This window comes from Ambystoma mexicanum, chromosome 12, assembly GCF_040938575.1.
Source record: "Ambystoma mexicanum isolate Mex_15411 chromosome 12, UKY_AmexF1_1, whole genome shotgun sequence".
Classification (NCBI taxonomy): Eukaryota; Metazoa; Chordata; class Amphibia; order Caudata; family Ambystomatidae; genus Ambystoma; species Ambystoma mexicanum.
Genome location: NC_090936.1, coordinates 207,932,572 through 207,953,659, shown reverse-complemented (window position 1 = coordinate 207,953,659; position 21,088 = coordinate 207,932,572). Strand labels below are relative to the sequence as shown.

Below are 21,088 nucleotides of genomic sequence, written 5' to 3'. Positions count from 1 at the left end.
GGCAGACCCTTTTGCTGGCTGTGGGCAAAATTTCACAAGGAAAACTCCCTCTCCCAGCCTGGATGTCACATCACCCATCTAATGACCAACCACAATATAAACTGTCCTGCTAAAGGCATCGAAATTCAGTGTTCTCCAGACCTGCTGGCTCGGAAAGCAAAAGTTACCTTTGGCTGGAGCATGACTAATATGTGTGAACATGGGGGCACTCGCTTCAAAGAGCAAGCTTCCAACATAAAAGAGATTGAAGAAAAAAACAAAAAAACTGTGGGCACAGGCTGACCCAGTGAAAACAAATGGCCGGAAGGCAGGAGTCAGGGCCATTTGTCCCACATGAAGATTCACAATTAATTTAAAAGGACTATCATCATTTAGGCCATTTTCACAGCCATCATAAGGCGGATGGATTTCATCTATGTACCATTCTTATGTAATTTCCAGGAAATTTTGATGATATAAAATACATCTTCCTGTGACTCTGGGAACTGTAACGGCCATTTAAACTAGGTTTATGGCTGATCTGACCATGTTCCAAATGTGAGAGTTGGTGAATGGATGGAAAATGAAATTAGGGATATGCTTGATAACTTACATATTCATAACTCTTGTGCTTTTTATGGAAATGGCATAAAGGTGCCACATGGCCGTGCTACATGATACAGATTTGGTGGTCAGATTATCTAATTCCCCATGATTAGCTGAAACAGAAAATATGTTTAGTCTGGCAGTTGCTAGTAAAATTATGAAGTTGTGATACATAACTCGTTTTTTGCCCAAAAAGTTGAAAGTAGAACAAAGGATGTTGACGAATGGGAATTGCCATAAGTTGCTCCAGACCCCTAAACCAATCCTGACTTGGAGGCTGGGTTTGGGAGTAGAAAGAAGGGTAACTGTCCAATCCTAGTGGTAGGAATTATTGCAGGGAACCCCCCCAAGATTGTAGAATTGGTGGGGCCATCGCTGCTATATAAGGGGGACTGTACTAGGACAGGGGACAGAAAAAAGGAGAAAGACAGAAGGACAGAGAGAAGAGACAGACCATCAGGAAGCTTACCATCTGACAGCTGTAAGGAAACACCAGAGGAGATTGATGAGAGTGCATCTGGGTGGAGCTGTCTATCTCTAGAAAGGCCTCAAAGCTGACCTGGTCCTATGGTGGAGAACGGGAGGCCATCTTAGGGAGTGGAGTGACCAGACCACTGCCCCATCTTTCCAGAGTGTCCTGGGATGCAGCTGGCCTTCCTGAACCTTAAAGGCTTGGTATGCAAGTAGAACTGAGCCCTGAGAAACCAAAGGGTGGGGGAGTCTGCTTGCCTTGAATCCTTTCCCTTTTACGGTTAGTGGTGGGGGGGGGGGGGAATCTGTGTAGATCCTTAGCATATGTAACCAAAAATATGAATGTCATTAATTCCCCAATTTGGTAGAACACTACGGGTTGAATTTTGCTAAAATTCAAAATTAACAAAGCTCACTTCCCAGTGTGCGCTAAAAACTATAGCCTATAATTGAATTGGGTAATCCTTGTTGTCCAGCTAACCCCGACTTCTTTAAGGAAGAGGGGTGTCTTTGTTCTTAAATCAGTCCAACCTTTTTATCCAGCTTCCCCAACACAGGCCTTCAGTAAGGGGGTCTGGAATCCAAAATTCCACAAAGCAATCCAATTTTTCTGCCTGACTTCCCAACCTAGACCAAAACAGGGGTGGGGGGTCTGAAAAACAAAGCGATAAATGACCCTGTGTTTATTTTGATCTAAAACTGTGGCCGAAATTATAACTGCCAATTGTATTTTTACCAATATTAAAATCCTACTGCTACCCTTTTAAACCTGTGAAAAATCAAAATTGCACGAAATTACATAAGTGCCTTTGTTATTGATCAGTGAAATTATTTTGTGAAGTGAAATTTGCAGAAAGAATTGTGATTGTGCTCTTTTTAACACACTTTTGTGATTTTTTTTATGCTGAGAGAAGTTGACTGTTTTGTGCCACGGATAAAGTGGTGTTTTGACATTTTCATGCTAATTTCTATTAGTGATCATTTAAATAAATACCAATATATTTCCCATACACCGACCTGGTTCTTGGCTCATTGTTAGCTCAGGGGAGAGGGATCCAAGGGGCATGATATGTGTCTGAGATAGGGTTAAAAAAAAGAATCTGTTAAATAGTTTGTTGCATAACCACTTGAGTAGGGAGGGAAGGAACTTCTCGTGTTGAGGGTGGCTTATCAATAAACCATTATAGCTTACATATTAAATAGACGTATTTCAGGTGAATAGGTGTAAATAGTTTGAAGTTATCAAAATGGGGTATGAATGGATAAAAGGGGATAGATATATCAAATTAGTGAACTAAAAGTATAAATAGGTAACAAAGAGGAAGGGGTATTGTAACTAGGTAAAGACTTAGTTAATTTGCATTATTTTATTAAATGTGTTAAGACTAGTTGTGTTTGAAACAGTTGCCTGAAAAGGTGCCGTGTTGTATTAGTGTGTTCAAGTTATGTTATTTTTAAATGGTGCTAAAGAAATGTCCTCGCTGCATCATACGGTATTTTGTGTATAATGTGCATTTGTGTGCATAATTAATTTTGATTTCAGATATCCAAATACAAAGGGAAAATTAAATGGATTGATGTACTTGATTCGTAAGTTGTCCTTTTCTTTTTATCTTAGAAAATAATACATTTTTTCACTAGCGCTGTAGGAGTTAGAGTGCATCGGATCCCTGGAAGCCCCAGATCCCTGGAGGATGTCACTGGAATGGAGTCACATGGAAAAAAACCTGGACCAAAAGAGGGGTCAAGATGATGACCCCAAAAGAAGTCCCATCTACACAGGATGGAATTTCACTCCACCAAGAACAGTTTCTGACTTCACTGTTAAACACCATATTTTATTTTTATAATTTTTTACAAACATTGATTTTTGTATCAGACTGAGGCCACTGGCACAGTTGTATGGACTCAAGGTTGTTTTGAAATTAATATTTTCCTTTAATGTTTTATTTTTTTTTAAAAAGGTACAAACAAATTCTAAAAAAACAAAAACATACAGGAGATCACCAATTAAAAGGAGATAAGAGATAAAGGTGATCAAAAGATTAAAGCACAAGATAAAAAATCTAAAATATCAACAACAAAATAATAATTAGAAAAACCAAATAAAAATGATTTTTCAAAAACGAAAAAAAGAAATATATATATATATATATATATATATATATATATATATATATGTATATATATAAATACACACACACTTCAATTCAATGACTAAGGCAAAAATGTGTCGTTGCGGTGAGCAGCACTCCCGTGGTTGACACGTTGTGGATCCCAGGAGCATCTGTTTTTTCAAAAAACCTTTATTATTTCAAACATTCGTTAAAAAAATTGCCGCTCAACCATCATTTTTCACCTCCCCATAGAAGGTTCTATGGCCAGCTGAAAAGGGCAGACTGACGCGTTTCGCTGCGTACGTGTGTAATGTATTTGTGTGAGAATATTACGAATTGCATGTTGTTTGATTCCTATAGCTCTATTTGATTGGATTAACTGTTAACATCAAGGTAAAATAATGCCCAACATTGAAGCCAGGATTATTGAAGGTTTGTTTTTTTCCTGCACTGATTTCAGTTGTGTCCCAGCAGAAAAAAAGGAGGGTGTGTAGGGAAATGTAATAGGGAAATACTTTTCCCTATTCGGAATTTCAACAAGGGTAGCTCCACATTTCATCATCCACATTTTAGCAAAGGTTTGAATCTTAACTAGGGACAAGGGTGTGAGAACCATGTGTGAGGCTCAAGCTGTGTGCCTAGTAGATGTCAGTATTATAACGTAAGAAAGAACTTCTTGCATAGATGCTGACACGTTGTTACGCTGCAGCGCAACGTTTGAATAATTGAATATTAATTACTGATAACTTAAATTAAGATTGTGATATCTAAATTGAGATAACTAAACAGACCATGTGATTATATTGCTGCAACAGATTGTTCTGCACATTAATAAGGATTTACTAGGATTAATACCTTCCTGGGTCCTGCTAAACTGTCCTGAAACTACCAGCTTGTACGTGTCTATTACGAGTGTATTACTGGTGTTAGAGGATCTTTAAACTCTAGCACTCCGTCTAGAAAGCATTGTAACATTCGGCTGTTTCTTGACTTTTTACCTACCCACGCTCCTCCTCTGCTGGCAAGTCTTGATTTGAGACAGGCTCGCACACACTGGAAGAAGTGTTACTGACTTGGGGGAACTAAATTTCCCAGCAACACCGGCGTCGCATTTCAAGAAACGTCAGCCGCTTCAGCACCAGCGCTTCTGCGACTAGCCAGTCTGCGCCGGTCCACGCCGGACATCAGCGTTCGGCGAGACACACTGCTCTTCTCACCATCCAATTCCAGGGAGATTCAAACAAGGTATGGGCTACTTAAAGATATGGCAACTGGTGTCTCGGGCGAAACAACTGCACCAGCTGACCATGGTACAGCAGTTTATAGACACTAGGAGGGAAACACTTGATTTCCCTCCAGTGACAAACATTCCTGACATTTCCCTAGAACCATCGCCTTCTCTTACAACGCCCGGGGCTGACCAAAACCCGACTTCTCATCACCATAAAAGAGGCATTCATATAGGAACTGAAATAACCACACCTGTCTTAACTGATTTCACACCAGATAAGCAAATAAGCAAAAAAAGTATCATCAGAAGACATTGCTGCTACACAACCAGCAAAATCCCCATAACTTAAAATAGGCCTCTTTATTCATGATTTTATATTATACAAGACGAATTAGACATACTATGTCTTGCTGAAACTTGGCACAGGAACCCACAGTACCCACCATTGACATTGCGGTACCCCAATGATATAACATCTACTTTAAATACAGGGAGGCAGGCAAGGGAGGGGGAGTGGCCATAATAGCCAAACAAGACCTCAACTTCTTTCCCTCGCTTATCCACTGTAATGGCTGCGAAACACTCTTGCTCAAAATGACACCAACATAAAACAGCTGTATTAACTTCATTGTAATGTACAGACCACCCTCACTGATCTCCGATTTCAATGATGAATTAATTCAACTCTTGAACACTTTAAAAGGACCTAATACAGGAACTGTACTCCTGGGTGACCTGAACAGGTGGAGAGGGAACCCCCAAGACATGGAAGCCTTATCTCTTGAGAAAGCTCAAATCTATTGACTTCCTCGTAATAAATAGTGAATCCACTACTGATAAAGGGAACCAACTTGACTGGATTATTTCCAACAATGTGGAAACTACTATGCTTGGAACTTATCCATGTATTTGGTCCGCCCACCATAAAATCGAATTAGTACTCACCCCCAATGAAAATGTCAGGAAATTGAACAACATACTCAACAACGTTCAAGGTAGGAACTTTAAAAAAATCATGCTCCCCATACTGACACAAGGCATAGATAACATTATGAACATCACGGCCGACAAGGACTCTTGCGACAAATTAGTGCTCCTAGACCAATACGCCCCGATTAAACACAAACAAGTTAGACCCAACCTAAACTATCAAAAATGGTTCAATGCTGAAACCTGCTCAAGAAAGAAAAAAGAAAACTGGAAAAAAAGTGGCAAAAAGATCCCATGAATAACAATAAAGAGAACAGGAAAAAATTGGATTGCCTAAATAGGGAAAAATTGACACAAATGAAAAAAAAACTATTATAATGAGTGGATCACCACAGCCTCTAGCTCAACAGGCAAACTATTCCAGATATTAAAATCGGTCAAAAAATCAGCGACCCTGTCCCCCACATTCCAACCGTCACAAGGAGACTGTGAAAAAGTTGAATTGGCATTTTTCAATAAAATCCTAAAAGCCTGTTAAACCATAAAAGCCTACAGGGTGGACAGTCAGTCTCTCCAAACCTCTATCACATCTGAGCCCAGCCTTCTTGACAGGACGAAATTCCGATTCACCCGTCTCCTTGGACGAAATTTATACAGTTTTATCCTCCATCAGACGCACATCCTGCTCCGAAAACATATTACGACTGAAGCTAATCCTGGACAACGCTGAGATATTTGCCCTATTCCTCTGTAGGATGGTAAATGCCTCGCTCAGAGATCATAATGTGCCCACATTAATTAAAACCGTAACACCCTTAGTTAAAAAACCGGGTCTAGACACACGTGATTCCGCTAATCTACGCCCGATCACGAACTGCAACTTCTTATTAAAAATATTGGATAAAGTTGCCACTAGTCAACTGCAGGAATACGTTGAAAAAAATAATCTTATACATGCCCAACAATCAGGCTTCAGAGGAGCAAATGGAACAGAGTCAGCCCTGCTCGATCTCCAAACCAAAATGCTCAGCATCTTGGATGAGGGAAAGGTTGGTATGCTGATTTTATTGGACCTCTCTGCAGCATTCGATTTGCTCGACCATCAGAACCTCCGAGGGGCCCTAGATAAATCAGGAAACTGTTCCCAAGAAGCCATCAAGTGGATTTCTTCCTTTTTGGCAGACAGGAGCTCTAAGATTCAATGGGGGGGGGACTACTTTTCCGCTCCCCGATTAATTGACTGTGGCATACTCCAAGGGGCCGGTTTTTCACCCCTCTTATTAACTCTCTATTTGCCTTGTCTCTGTACCCTACTCACCAACCGAGGAGTATTCTTCACAAATTTTGCTGACGACATGCAATTATCCATTCTAGAAAGAACACTGCAATGGAATGGAACTAATGCTGCATGACTGGGGGAGAGTGTGAGAGCGTCAGAACGTCAGAAGCGGCCTCTGTTTCCTGTTTCCTCTGAGAGGTGCGGCTTGACGTGTGGCTTGACACGAGTCGTTCATTTTTTTCTCTACCAGATTTTTTCATTGTGAGCCCGTGTGAAACCCGTGTGCTCCTGTGCCCATGACTCGGTGAGCCCGTGAGCAGAGCCGTGTGAAGAGTCGTGCAAGGAGATAAGCTGAGCCTCGCTGAGGCGGAGCGCCTGGGGCCGAGGGTGAGCCGCCGAGCCTCAGAAGCTCCAGAGCTACAGAGGAGGGGCAGAGCTTACTGGTTGTAAGTAAGGACCCCTTAGCATACAGCATGCAGCAGCGGTGTGTTAGTGCAATCTGCACCTTGCATTGTATTGTCTTCTAAGCAGGGGTTCTATACACTGCTTACACACTGCTTACATTTATATTTTTGCTACAACGGAAGTTGCCGAACGCGGCGATAACAAGGGCTGTGTTAGTATCCGAAAGATACCAAAGACACAGGTGGCTTGCCATGTACCTTAAGCCTATTCACATCTGAAAAAGTGCATTTTTCATATGCAAGTTTAATGCGTGTGCGCTTGCAGTGTGTCCGGAGTCTGGTGACCAGCGTGTGGTGAGTGGGCCAGTCCTCATCTCTGCGGCAAGCTCCGAGCAACTAACTTGACGCAGCTCATTGAGCCTTCTTTGAACAAGTGTACTGCATCTCATAAACAATCATCGACACAGAACCTTTTGGCTTGATTGCACGTTGAAAAGCTTATTCCCTGCGACCTGAATACATCGCAGCCACAACGTGCCTAATTAACCCTTGGTTAAGCCCGTCAGTGGAGTCAAGGGTGTTTCAACTGCAAATACTGTTTGGCCGTTTGGGCTGCGGGCAAGGACATACTCTGCCCTATCAATTCCCCAACAGGATTCCTTAAGGTCTAGAGGCTTATAGGTAAGGAAAACTAAAACTTATTATACATAGCTTGTGTATTCAGTGAGACTGCGGGAGCGAGTACTCCTTTGATCACGTGAATCCGGGAAGTACCATATAAGTGAATGCTGGTGACTGCTGAATCTTTTCTTTGAGCCAGCATTTTCTCGTTCTTATTTTCTGTTCCCTGAGCAAAGTTGGTAGCAGTTGCCTGTGTATAAAATACGCGGCCTGACTGAAATAATGAAGCTCAGGAGTAAGTTGAAATACACTAAAGCCAACAAAAAATCTACAAATAAGGAGAATCCCTTGGCTATAAGCCATAAAAGCCCTCAAGCGACTACTGATAAAGGAAAATGATCACAGATTTTTTTGGGGAACAGACTGTGATGGCGCAAATCCATTCTGAACTACTTGTAAACACCCCTATCATAAGAGATTAGATAACCATTCCAGAGTAGTTTGACAATAATAACTCTCTACTAAATTTATGCTACAGTCTTGAGGGTCAAATTTCGCATTTAGAGAGGTCTGGGAACCCAGGGCCGGCAACGATCAATGAAGTCATTGTTGATCCAGTTCCCAATATTGAAGACATCTATATAAATACCATACCAAACACAAACAAGGAAAGACTCTCATGCTCACCTCGTCTTTCTGGATTGGCAGATACAACAAATGAAGATGCTAGTGTGGCTCAGGACAGCGCAGTAACATGCCTAAACCATGACTGTGTAAAATGTAATATTGACTCTAGATTTAAAGACCTGGATGCCCATAATATGGCTACTAGTTTTGCTCTTAAAATACTACTAAGGCTTTGCTATGCGCAACTGCTCAAACAAGGAATAATGCAGAAGTCTTGAAAGAATTAGCTAAGGCTAATATTCCAAATAAGCGGGGAGAAGCCAATATAAGCTCAGAAGCCCCAACTTTAAGTGTTCCAAGTAAAAAAACATGCAAAGTCAGTCTAGAATCCACCTTGGTAGAAATATTGGCGGGGAGTGAGGAAGTGAGCGAGAATGGAGCCCCTCTGTCGAGAAGAGAGAAACGAAAGAGGCACAGAGAAATACAAAACAGGGCAAAGGATGAGATTATCCTGGTCGATAAGGGTAATGAAGCTAAATTAGTAAAGAAGAACCGTACATAAAGAGAGAGAAAAAGGGCGGCCAGAAACGCAAGAAAGCGTGCGGAAAAAATTAGTGGGTGATTGAAACTGATAAGAAAAAAAGTTGCTCCAGTAAGCAGGCTAATGAGGATTCTGTGAGCGAGGGCAGTAGTGATGGCTCTGTCGATGATGCCGATGTTTCATCGATGAATAGCAGGTACAGTGAGGCTGACTCGACAGATATATCACTGCCCATTACAAAATCAAAGGTGAACTTTTCTAAGATGGCTCAAGATAACTGGGTAACTCCGGATAAAACCGAGGCAAAGTCAGTTAGGTCCAATAAGGCAGTGACTCGAAATGGACCCACACAAAAAAAAAAGGTTTTCACAATCTCAAAATAAAAGAAATTCCACTGTCATTAATAGGGGAGTGCTGCTAGAAGCCCTACAAAGGCAACTGCAACTAAGAATATTGAAAAGTGGGGACTTCAAATTTGTGGAGCCCTGTAAGGGCAATTATAGTCGCATTCACTGCTATTCTGAGTCAGTGCTAAGTTTTGTGAGAGAATACAAGGAAGAACTAAGGAGCAATGGTTATTTTCCGGACGCTTAAGAAAGTGAGGCAGGATTCCAAGATAGTAAATCCGTGTGTAATAAAAGTGCTAAAAATGTCCAACAGCCAAAAGAACCTAAGAAGGGCAATGATATAAATAAATCACATTGGGAACGGTTATGCTCCTTTTTGCCTCCAGTATCTAATGGAGAATTATTAGATTCTACCATTATATCCTGGAATACTAGGGGCCATTCCCACCTTTTTGCTGAAAATGGTTCTTTTTGTCTACTCAAGGATGCACTAATTGTCTTTTTACAGGAAACATGGCTTTTGAAGGGTGCTGTGTTTGATGGTTTTAAAACGTATCATAATGCTGCAAAAAAAGGAGAAAAAGGTCGCCCGTTTGGAGGCCTTACTATCCTAGTCTCCAATAGACTGACTTCACAAGAATGTATACTGTCTCCAATTAATTCAAATGTGTTGATGGTGGTGGTTGATATGCCCAATAACTGTAAAATCATGTTGTTTAATATATATGATCCCCCAGGACTGGATCAAACTTTTGAGATTCAACAGACAATATTTGTTTCTCTGGTAAATCAAACTATGGTAGAAGGAGAATTGAATATTATACTGGGTGACCTTAATGCTAATCTACTAACAGATGATATAGGCATATTTACTAAAGCAGCAATGTGGAGAACATTCATTAGTGAAAATACATTAAGGCTGCTAAATGGTAGCAGTTGTGACAAATCCCCTAACACTGTAACATGGACCAACAATGCTTATACTTCTACTCTCGACTACATATGTCTAAGCGATGATATGTTTGGCCAAACTAAAGGCTTTGAAACTCTGAGTAATACTTTTAGTGATCACCATCTTTTGCAAAGTAGAATGGAATTGCATATAGTACCTCCCGTGAGAGATGCTGTGGGTGAGGTACATATCTGCAGTAATGGCACTAGAATTAGATGGTCTGATACTAACTTAGCCAAAGTCAAAAGGTGGTGTGAAACTATTGATCCAGAACAGTTTCTCTTTGCCTCCGTGGACAATATAGTAGCGTGGATTTCTAATCATCTCTCTGTTCTGATGCCAATCACAGGGAATGTGTGTCCCTTAAAGAATGAGGTCAATAACAATAGAGTGTTTGATAAAAACATAAGGGATATGAAAAGGGAGATGCAAAGAAATCTGAGAGAATTTAACAAGCTGTGTTTGAGCCCTGAAGCAAGTCAAAAAGGCAGAAGGGAGATTCGCAATAAGTATTCTAATGTGATCAAATTCTATCGGATATCAGAGAGGAACGCCACCTAGCAATTTATGGTTTGACTGTTAAATAAAGGTGATTCTAGGAAGTTCTGGACCTGCTTTAGAAACATGAATAATGCAGGTAACCCTGAACTGTTAATTCCTATTGACAGCCATACTTGGGTAAACTTCCTAACAAAAAAGTTTAGAGGAGAATCTGTAAAGCTTGAAATATGTCCCATAACCAACATGAACATATGCAGGGAAGATAATGTGTTAACAATTAAGAAGCTAAAGAGCTCTCGAGCTCTGGGACCCGATGGTCTATGCAATATTATACTAAAAGAAAATCCGGAAATCTGGGCGGATATTCTAATAATAATGTACCAAAAAATTATTGAAGGATGCCTAATTCCTGGAAGACCTCTAATATCATACCTATTTTTAAGTGTGGTTTACGCAATCTTCCTGAGAACTATAGGTTAATAGCCCTGACCAATGTCCCTAGCAAGATTTTCTGTACTATGATACTAAAGGAAAGCAATAAGTGGATTGCTATTGAAAACATCCTAGATAAAGCCCAAATAGGCTTTAGGATAGGATGTGCAACGGTAGATAATATCTTCATACTAAACACACTAATTGAGCAGGCTAACCAAGGTAAAAATCTACCTTTATATGTACTCTTTGCAGATTTTACTTCCACCTTTGACTCGGTTGAGCGGGGGCAACTTTGGTTGAAACTTAAAGCCTGTGGTATGCCTGCAAATCTGCTATATTTTAGTATGATGATATATGACGATAGCAAAGCCCGGATACGCCTAGCCAATCGAGGTACCCTCTCTGAACCCTTTAACATCTCTAAAGGCGTAACACAGGGATGTGCGCTAGCATCCACTTTTTACAATCTGTTCATGTCTGATTTTGGTAATATCTTTAAAGATAAAATGAACGCCTTCCCCAAAATCAGCTCACATAAGGTGGGGTGGATCTGCTATGCAGATGATATAATCATGGACAATACTTATGTGGGCATTTGTAATAGTGCATCCGCCCTGTGTGAATATGCAGAAAAGAATGGCCTCACAATAAATCTGAAGAAAACACAATTTATGAGCTTTGGGGCTCACTGCTGTAAAAAAACACCCATATTATGTTCACTGGGATCAATAAGGAAAGTTAACAGCTACAAATATTTGGGCCTGGAAATATGTGGTGAAAGGAACAAAATGAACCCATTAGTCCAAAAGAGTAAACGAACCAAGATAATGGCAACCCTAGCTGCAGTTGTGAGCTTTTCTAAGAAAACAGCGGGCTTTAGCCTACTGGGAATGATTAACATCTACAAGCAAAAGTTGGTTGCAATGTTTCTGTATGCCTTGGAAGCCTCTTTTTCTGACTGGTCTGAATGGGCAAATGTGACAGAAAGTGTGATATGGAGGATAATATTAGGTCTTTCTAATTATACTCCTATCCAGGCCAACCGGTTAGAAATGGGGCTGATTTCCCCATCTACCCAAATTGATTATAACAGAGCAAAGTTATATATCAAAATAAGGTATGCTCAGCAAGGCTCATTACTGCATATATTACATGAAGGACTAAAGGGAGGAAATATCGGGTCCCTGAATAACTTCCAGAAAATAATCCAGGACATTTTCGAGAGAATTGCTTTTGTCCCAAAATGGGATTATGGTGAGGGGGTGGTGTTGAAGTCCTTCAAAAATGCCTTAGAAAAGTGGGATTGGGCCTACAGCAATGATAGGGTTATTGATTTTGGCTCATTAGGGTCGTTTGCAAAACTACCTTTCCTGTATATAAAACCTCAGTTGTATCTAAGGTTTTTGCCCTCGAAGGTAAATCTGAACATTTTCCTGGATATGAGGCTAAATCGATTAAATGTCCTGGGGGTACGAGGGGCATGGCTAAATCTCCCGGAGGAAAGGAGAATGTGCAGGCTGTGCTGTAATGAAAATGAGAAAGAAACTATAAGACATGTGCTCACCTGCTGTAAGAATATGAGTTCCGTTGGCTGGACTGAACCATGAGCCGACGTATCCTTCCCGATATGGAACTTTTCTTTGCTAATTCCAGTACCATGGTCAAGCAACACCATGAATGAATTAAGCGACCATCACATGATTATTTTATCATTACAATGAATTGTGCCTTTTAAGCTTGTGCTGATACCGATGTCTGATGTCTATTGTTGCTTTGTTTTTGATTGATAATAAATAAAACTATTTGTAAAAAAAAAAAAGAATATGAGTTCCATCTATGAGAAATATTTCGAAAAATATTTGAAAAAATATGAATATGATCTGACATATATTGCTAGTGAAAGGTTTTGGCTGAGATGCTTAGCAGGTTGGAATAGGAGTTTAATAATTGCAACAACCCAGATAAGGAAGGTGGCAAATTTTCGACCTAAGCAGTTTGAAGAAAATGTCAAGTTACTAACGGAATTATAACTATATCTGTTCTTTCTTCCTTATGAGTTGGGGTCACACTAAGCTACGATGCTTCTAGTATGGTTACCTTTTCTCCTAGTTGATGAATTGAATGAGATCTAGATTTATTTAGGTGCAATGTGTGTTCTGTTTGTTTGTTTTATTGTATTCTATAATAAGTTCATGCAAAGTATGCGATTAATTTCCTTTTAATAATGTATATTATTTTTTAGTGACAAACTTAAATGCAGTTACTATTTTATTGTATTTTATTGGCTAATGAGCGTGTACTTTCTTATTTTTTTTCTGCTCTTATTCTATGTTTATTCTTTGTGAAAAGTTCTTTTGAACTAAAACACAATAAATAAAATAAAAAATAAATAAATAATTAATTGAACTAAGTGGCTGTGACACCACAGATAACAACAAGCTCACTTGCATCTACAACTCCATTGAGGCCTGGATGAAGACCACCTGGATGTGCCTCAATGGAAGAAAGGCCAAGCTTATGTTCTTCGGATCTCTTCAGGCAAGGGCTAAATTAGATCCAGCCTAGTCGACTTTTAAAGATGTTAGGGTCTCCGATAAGGTGAAGACACTTGGTGTTTACTTACAAGCATCGCTGAGAGCTGACGCTTATGTAACACACCTTAAACAATCTTGCCAATACCACCAGAGTCTTCTCAGACGGATTAGGCCTCTGCTGAGTAAACAAAATAGCTCCATTATCGCCAGAGTCACAACCTTATCTAGATTGGACTATGGGAACTCGTTGATGATGGGGGCTAGCAATAAATGTATCAAACAATGTCAGGTCATCCAGAATAATGTGGTAAGGATAATCACCGGAAAATCGAGAATGGAATACATTACTGAGGAGAGAAAGTCCTTTTACTGGTTGGCCCTGGAAGACCGTATCACCTTTAAATCAATGTCCTTCGTCCATCATTGCCTATTTGGATCTGCCCCCGCCTATGTAAAAAAACAAATCACCCTATATGAACCAAGCCATACCCTAAGGTCTAAAACCCATGGGCTAGTGAAAGTCATGCACTCAAAAAAAGCAAATGGACTTGGTCGGTCTTTCCCCACCAAAGCGGCTTCCAAATGGAATGAACTTCCCGCCCACCTAAGATTAGAGCCAAACAACCTACAAGTTAGAAAAAAACGGAAAACCTTGCTGTTCCAATAAATTAACTAAAAAAGCCTAGACCATCCTTAGCACACTGACAGATTGTACCCTTGCCATGTTGTCCCGTCTCTTTTTGTTGTCTTAGTCTCATTGTAATGCGCCCTGATGCCCGCAGGCTGCGGCGCTATAGAAACAAATAAATAAAAATAAATAACACATAAAGCACATGCCAGCTCATTTGAATTTCACCCTGCACAACAGGTTTTTATCATTCACACCACAGTTATGGACTATATGGAATGAAAAATAAAATTAACATATTAATCCTCTAACATCCCAGGACCCAATAACCTATTCCCTTACTAATATTCAAAGCAAATTAGTTCATTGCTTATGAGTGCAAAACATTGGTGCATTGAGATCAAGTGGCTCATTTCATAAAATGTAAAGGAATGTGAGCTGTGCAAGGTTAACTGTAAGTGCAGGAAAATGTGGAATTAGATTTGTTTTGTGGTGAATATGTGATAGGATTTAGATGCGAGTTGATTTATTTAAACTGGCTCCATTGTTCATTTGTAGAGAAGGAGGAAATAGCGCCGGATTAACGTAACATTTCCCTTCAGCGGTGCAGCTTGAATGTCAGGCACAAAGGAAATCACATGCTATCTAATGGGCTGGTTTGTCAAGGGGAGGTGATTTGACTGGCAGATGCTTCATACATTTATACAGGTTTAGAGATATGTGAAGGAGGAGGGACACAGAGATGATAAAAGTTACTTTCTTGAGGGCTGGAAGTTAGTTCCTGGGCAGACTGGCTCTCCTGTGTCTTGCCGACTGTGCTGCAGGCTGACTGTCTTGTGGGCTGCATCTCTCTCTCCTGGGTAGGTAGTCGTCAGAAGAGTTTGCAGTCTCAAGCACCCTTAAACGTAGTTGACCCTGGGTGGCGTGACAAGCAGTAAGGCTGGGGATAGACTTTGTGGGTTACTTCTAGGCTGAGACGAGAGTGGATGTGATAAGAATTATCCTGTCCTGTCCAGTAGACGGAAAGGGGGAATATTGCCAGCTGAAGCGGTGAAGGGCTATCCTGACCTTGTGGTCCGAGAATCCACTGACCCAAACAGGTGTAGGTAATAATGCCGTAATTGAGGAGCGTGTAATGTATGAAAGAAATATTTTACAGGCTCTTTTTATATAGAAATAGGTTTGTTTTCTTAAATTAATTCACAATCTATATTTTACGTGGGTTCCCCATTTATGAAGCAAGCTTTGGTTATGACAAGAGACTCATAGCTGCCAAGAATAGTGAAAGAAACATTCAAGGTTACAGATAACTGTGTTAGCCAGCCAGCACCAAATCCTTTTACTCCAGTGGAAGGCTTTTGCCTTAAACTGCCAGCTTTCCACCTCACAGACATATTAACGCAGTACTGAGGGGTCCTTGACTCTGGTGAGGTCTGTACATATGTGCCTAAGGCTTAATTTAATTAAAGGTGGAATGCAGAGGGTTGCCATGTACACTAGAGCCTCCAGTCGGCCAGTGTCAAGCACAGTAGGCTAAAGTGGCAATGATGGGGGAAGCCTTTTTTTCTCCTACTCAAACGTGTGTTACTGCCATCCTCTATAAAAAAATTAAAAAAACACAAGGCCTCTGGAACATTACAGTTTATGCACCTAAACCATATTAATTGGAGATCAATTTATTAAATTCATATCTCCTTTACGCAGGCAGTGAGTGTCATTTTTCAATTTCTATGCATAAAGACCTGTTCAGCCATTGCCCATCACTAGCTTCAGCTGAACTAGAGTAACAATTAAAGAATCCATCTACAGGGCTTCCCAAGGGATGTCACCAGGATTAGATACTTCCTCCGACTGACTATTGACAGCAAAAGGCACTTTCCTCTGCATGCTTCTTTTTTCACTGTAACTTTATTTGTGCTGCACGGAACTGAAGGCTATCTGGCCTCATGGAGCCCTCATCATGCAATGCTCCAGGACACTGCCTGCTGGTGATGTTTGTGCTCCAGAAAAAAAGACGTTTGAAGGTAACCTCTCAATGGGACCAACCTGGTGTTTGTTTGATTGGGCTACATGTGCTTGCAGGTCAGGTACATTTTTAATCACCCTCATTTACTTTTACTTAGCCCTAAGTTGAGAGAATTAGAGAAATATGTATTTCAAATTTCCCATAGAGTAACATTCCTTTCTATAGATATTCATGTCAATTAGTGATTTCATTGACTTTCAGTATACCAGTTAAATTAATTTCTTATTGAATTTTCTTGTATACATTTTCTTCAACGTATTATGTTAATTAGACAATTAAATTTACATTTTAATGAACGTGGTCTGGTTCATATCTTTTAATATCTTACAGTATTTTCTTTTTCAGTGTTGAACTACTTGTTTGCACTACTTTTATGTTCTTATGAGCAAGTCTCGGTTTTGGCCCATGGGAAGCATAGGGATAACTTTCGGGTATGCTGACTGTCCTTTCGAGAAATCCCCTATTCCAAAAAAGGGTTTTTTGCAATGCTTATTTTACTTGTGCACAATTTACAAGGCAACTAAAACTCTATGATAGGTTTTCCTTTTACTACTGCAGGAGTTTACATCATTGGAGCCTGATCCTGGGGGAGGCGAAGGCAGGGAGGTGCTTATTACAAAGGTACATCCATTGTAAAGAGGAAAGAAAAGTAAAAAAGTACACATTTGTGTTCTTACCTTCGAACTTTGCAAGGATTTATTATATATGAGTGGAAAAATATTGCCATGTTGATGAGACTTTGGATTTGAAACCACACTTTGTTTTGCTGGAGGATCCAGTAGAGGGAGTGATTTAACACTGGAATTGAATTTCTGGAATTAAAAGAATAGAAATAAAATGGGAAAGTTTTGTACATTAACATTTGCCAAATTTGATCTTACAAACTCTAACAGCATTGGCAAACGTATATAATAATTGAGATCATGATCTGCTATATATGTCAAATGTCAGCCCAAAAATAAGTATGATAAATTGAAAGGGTAACAGTAATGTAAAGAAGCAAAACCTGCAACATTCACAAGTGACACATTAACTTCAGAAGAAAAGATGGCAATGATGCTTAGCCGTTGCAATACATGGATCATCAAAGCAGAGATAAATGTAGCAATAGCTCTGGTGGTGCCTATATTCACCACACGAACAGGAACTATTGTGGCTTCATATCCCTTTCTCCTGTAGTGAAATAATCCCAGTGCAGGCTTCTATTCAGTGATCTTCACTTTAAAAACATTCACCTCAGTTTCCTGACCAGATTTTGAGCAGGTGTCAATGCTTCAGATATCTTCAACTGCCTGTGACTTTATTGAAAGGGACACACCCATCACTAGGTGCTTGCAACTCAAAGGTGGCACTTCTTTGCCTAGTGCAATATTGCAATATGGGATGGACATCACTCAAATCAGGAGAATACACACACACTTGAGCGATTAAAAGGATATGTCATGTTTAATTAAGAGCAGTTCTGAGTAGGAGGAAGTGGAAGAGGGTTTATGAAGTTAGGAATTTAAAACATTCAGTTTCTCCATCCATACCTCTCCTCCTTTCAGTGGGATATTGTGTAACTAAAAAGGTAACTCCTTAGTAACTAACTCATGTCAAACACAATTGCTCACTGAACATAACAGGAAAATGCACACTGCCTCAAAGTTAAGTATTAACATTATGCAAAACACAATTAAGTTGTATGAAGGGATCTAACTTTACATACACATACTTCTAAAAAGAAATCCTTGTATGACTAAATACATAAACCCTCATCAATCAAAATAAACTATTTTTTACTGTATATGACAAACATCTCATATGAAAAATTAACGTGTTTTGTCTACTGGTGATGGAGTGTTCCGTGCACCGCATAATTTGCTAGAGACACATGACACTGACAATTAAAAATATCTGCTTCTTTTTCCAATTGAGCATGATCTTTCAAATAGCTCACTGACCTGCAGACTATGTGTACCTAATGCATAACTATCTTTTGCTGAACTGAAAAGTAATAAGAGTACCAGATCATCAACCACCACTTATACATCGCATTTTCAACAATGTAGAGTTTTCAATGGTGTACTGTATGTCTTCTTGGGGGGTGGGGGGTTGCACAGAGATATGCCAGAGGTTAAGAATAATTCTTAACCTTTGAGCCACTACTCATATTGTTTTGCTGTGGGAAGAAATATACATTACACCTACCACTGATATTAGATCCCAGACTCCCATGCTCTACGAACTGTGCATGTTGTTTTCATCTTGGTAGAGTCACTTCTTCCTTGAGCCACAGTAACAAATCTTTGAGTTGGTGCCTGCATCATCCCATTGCATTCACATCACAACACTGTCTACATCACCCATTGTGTCATCATCCATTCAGAACCAAATAACCCACTCAGTACCAACATTTGGCCAACATTTGAGCATATTCTGATACTACCCTGATTTTACATTAGACATTTTCAAAGTATTGTAAAAAAAAAAAAAGATAAGCTTAGAAGCTGTGGAAGCGATCGACTTCTATATGATGGTAAATTTAGGCATGTAACATTAAAGATAAGTATAATTCTTTCAGCACTATTATATGCTTTTCTTTGTACATCGCTATTTTCTAATAAGATTGCCATCATAAAGGGTGATGGCAAAAGAGGAAGAAGGAAAGCCACCAAACAGATTCTCAATAAATATTTGACCAGACCAGGCATTAGCACTTGGTTTCAGCAGACACACCGAAATACATTGCTACTGTATGTAGCAAGACTCAAGTGTCAGCTTTGTAGATATCCATTAAAGGAGAAATGTTACTTTCAATATGATAATGTTAAAGCTATGAAACGTCATGTCCCCAATGTAAGAATGAAACCTGTGACTGAGAGACACATTTCCAAAATTGCACGTCCGAGTAAGAGTCCTGGTCATTTTTTGTTCTGGAGGCAACACTATTGATTATTGGCAGAGATGCAATGGCATATATGGTGGACATATAACCTGCAGGTGTTCTTTGAAAATACAGCTAACCATTCAACAACCATGGCCAAGCTGACAACCATGTACATACCTGCTGACTCCCACCCATCCCTTCTCAAATCAGGTCCACGGGATGTCCCATTTGACTGCATGGCCAGTTTGAGCCCCTTTATGAAGCTGAGAGTTTATTTTATTTTTATTTAAATTGGTAGACTGATTGGCTTGTCTTGGAGGGTGCTCACCAAATTTGGGTACGTGATGGGAAACAAATCATAGGTAAAGCTGTACATGGTCTTTGGGGAGGAACTAGTAGGGTAATTTGAGTGAGGTCCCCCACAAAAGGAGACGTGAGAAATCCTAAACCAGTGAAACCTGGGTTATCGCAGCTGCTGAGCCTATCGATAGATACAGAGGTGTGGGAACGGGGAGTAAGCATAGAATTCCTCAGCCTGGATGGATCATCCAAAGGGTCAGGCGACTACAGGGAATCTGCAGTGCTGGAATATATACTGCCTGATATAGAGGATCCAGGACCGCCTGGAGAACTGGCATGAGAACCATGAAGTACCTAGGAAAATAGATCTGCAAAGCATGAGTAAATATAAGACAACTGGAGCAACAAACAGCCAGTGGGAGTGAGCTACCAGCTGATGCAAAGACCTCAGATTCCCAAGAGTGGAGGGGAACCTACCCTAGTGACAAGAAGGAAGAAGAGGCTGAACCCCTGGGGGAGCAAGCTAGAAAATGGCCTCAATCAAAAGCCCCCTCAATTCACAGCTACCACCATGGAGGATTTGCTGAGGGCTCTGGTCGCAATTCAGTTCGCCATCCTCCAACAACACCTGGAAACCTTACGGGGAATACAGGGAGCACTAGCTGTCCGACCAAGTCAACCAGAGGTCCGATACACATTCGTTCAAAAGTTGAAGTATGGAGAAGACTCCACGCCTATTTTGTGAACTTTGAATGGTTGGAATAGACCGCGGGATGGCAAAGGGATCATTAGTCCATTCTCACCAGAGGAGCCAATAGGCCTTTCATGCCTTAAGTCAGGACGAAACCACACTGTACGAAGACCTGAAGGGTAGAATTTCAGAAAGGATGAGGAATCACCAGGAGCATTACAGATTGAAGCTCAGACACATGCTACTACGACAAGGGGAAACACCATGACAACTGACGTACCGAGTGCAGGACATGCCGAATAAATGGTTGGGGTGGAAGACCTATGAGGAGGTCAAGGAAATGTTGATCTAAGAGCAATTTACTTATCCTTACCACAATACCTTCAAAGGGTAATCTATCAACCCCATGAATTCTCAATCACAGAGGTGATAAACTGCAAATGCCTAACAGAGGACAATGCACTCCAAAGTGCAGCTCATCGGATTGAAGAAGCTCAGTAAAGTTAAGCCCATGAGCCAAACTAGGGAGGTGTCAGTGGAGGAAAGTTCAGCACAGCACCACCACCCACTGGAAAGAAAAGCAAACCTATAACTCCTGAAGATCATAATAGAAGCAGGCCCACCATTCATTCAGTTAAGGACTTCCAGTGTTTTGCTTGTGGCAAACTAGGGCATATTGCCAGATTATGTCCTAACACAAAGAGGGAAGAGCCAATGGAGTGTGGACTCCCCATGCCTGAACCCCAAGACAGTGTCTTCAAGAAACCCCACCTGAGCCAGAAGACGTAGTCAGCCTGCAGAAATATTCTCCAGATCAGTTCTTGGATCAAGAAGAACCCCAAGAACATTTGTCCTGGGTGGTTTATTCCCTGGAGAGGTTGAACAAAGAGGGAGGCCCACAGACGGCCTATTAGTTTCTGGGAGCCGGTGCACAGCCATCCAGGTCAATTTTATATCCCAGGAGCAGGTATCTATGGGGCCTCTCCCCCAGATCAACTG

General features: G+C 40.5%; 1 protein-coding gene across 1 annotated transcript in view; it reads right to left on the bottom strand.

Annotated features, from left to right (window-relative positions):
* The window catches only part of DYRK4 (dual specificity tyrosine phosphorylation regulated kinase 4), a 1,198,302-nt gene that overhangs the window by 1,076,170 nt on the left and 101,044 nt on the right, over window positions 1-21,088 (bottom strand). The window contains exon 2 of the mRNA XM_069628321.1: window positions 16,907-17,041. Coding sequence (XP_069484422.1) covers window positions 16,907-17,041 — 135 coding nt within the window. The remainder of the gene's footprint in view (window positions 1-16,906; window positions 17,042-21,088) is intronic.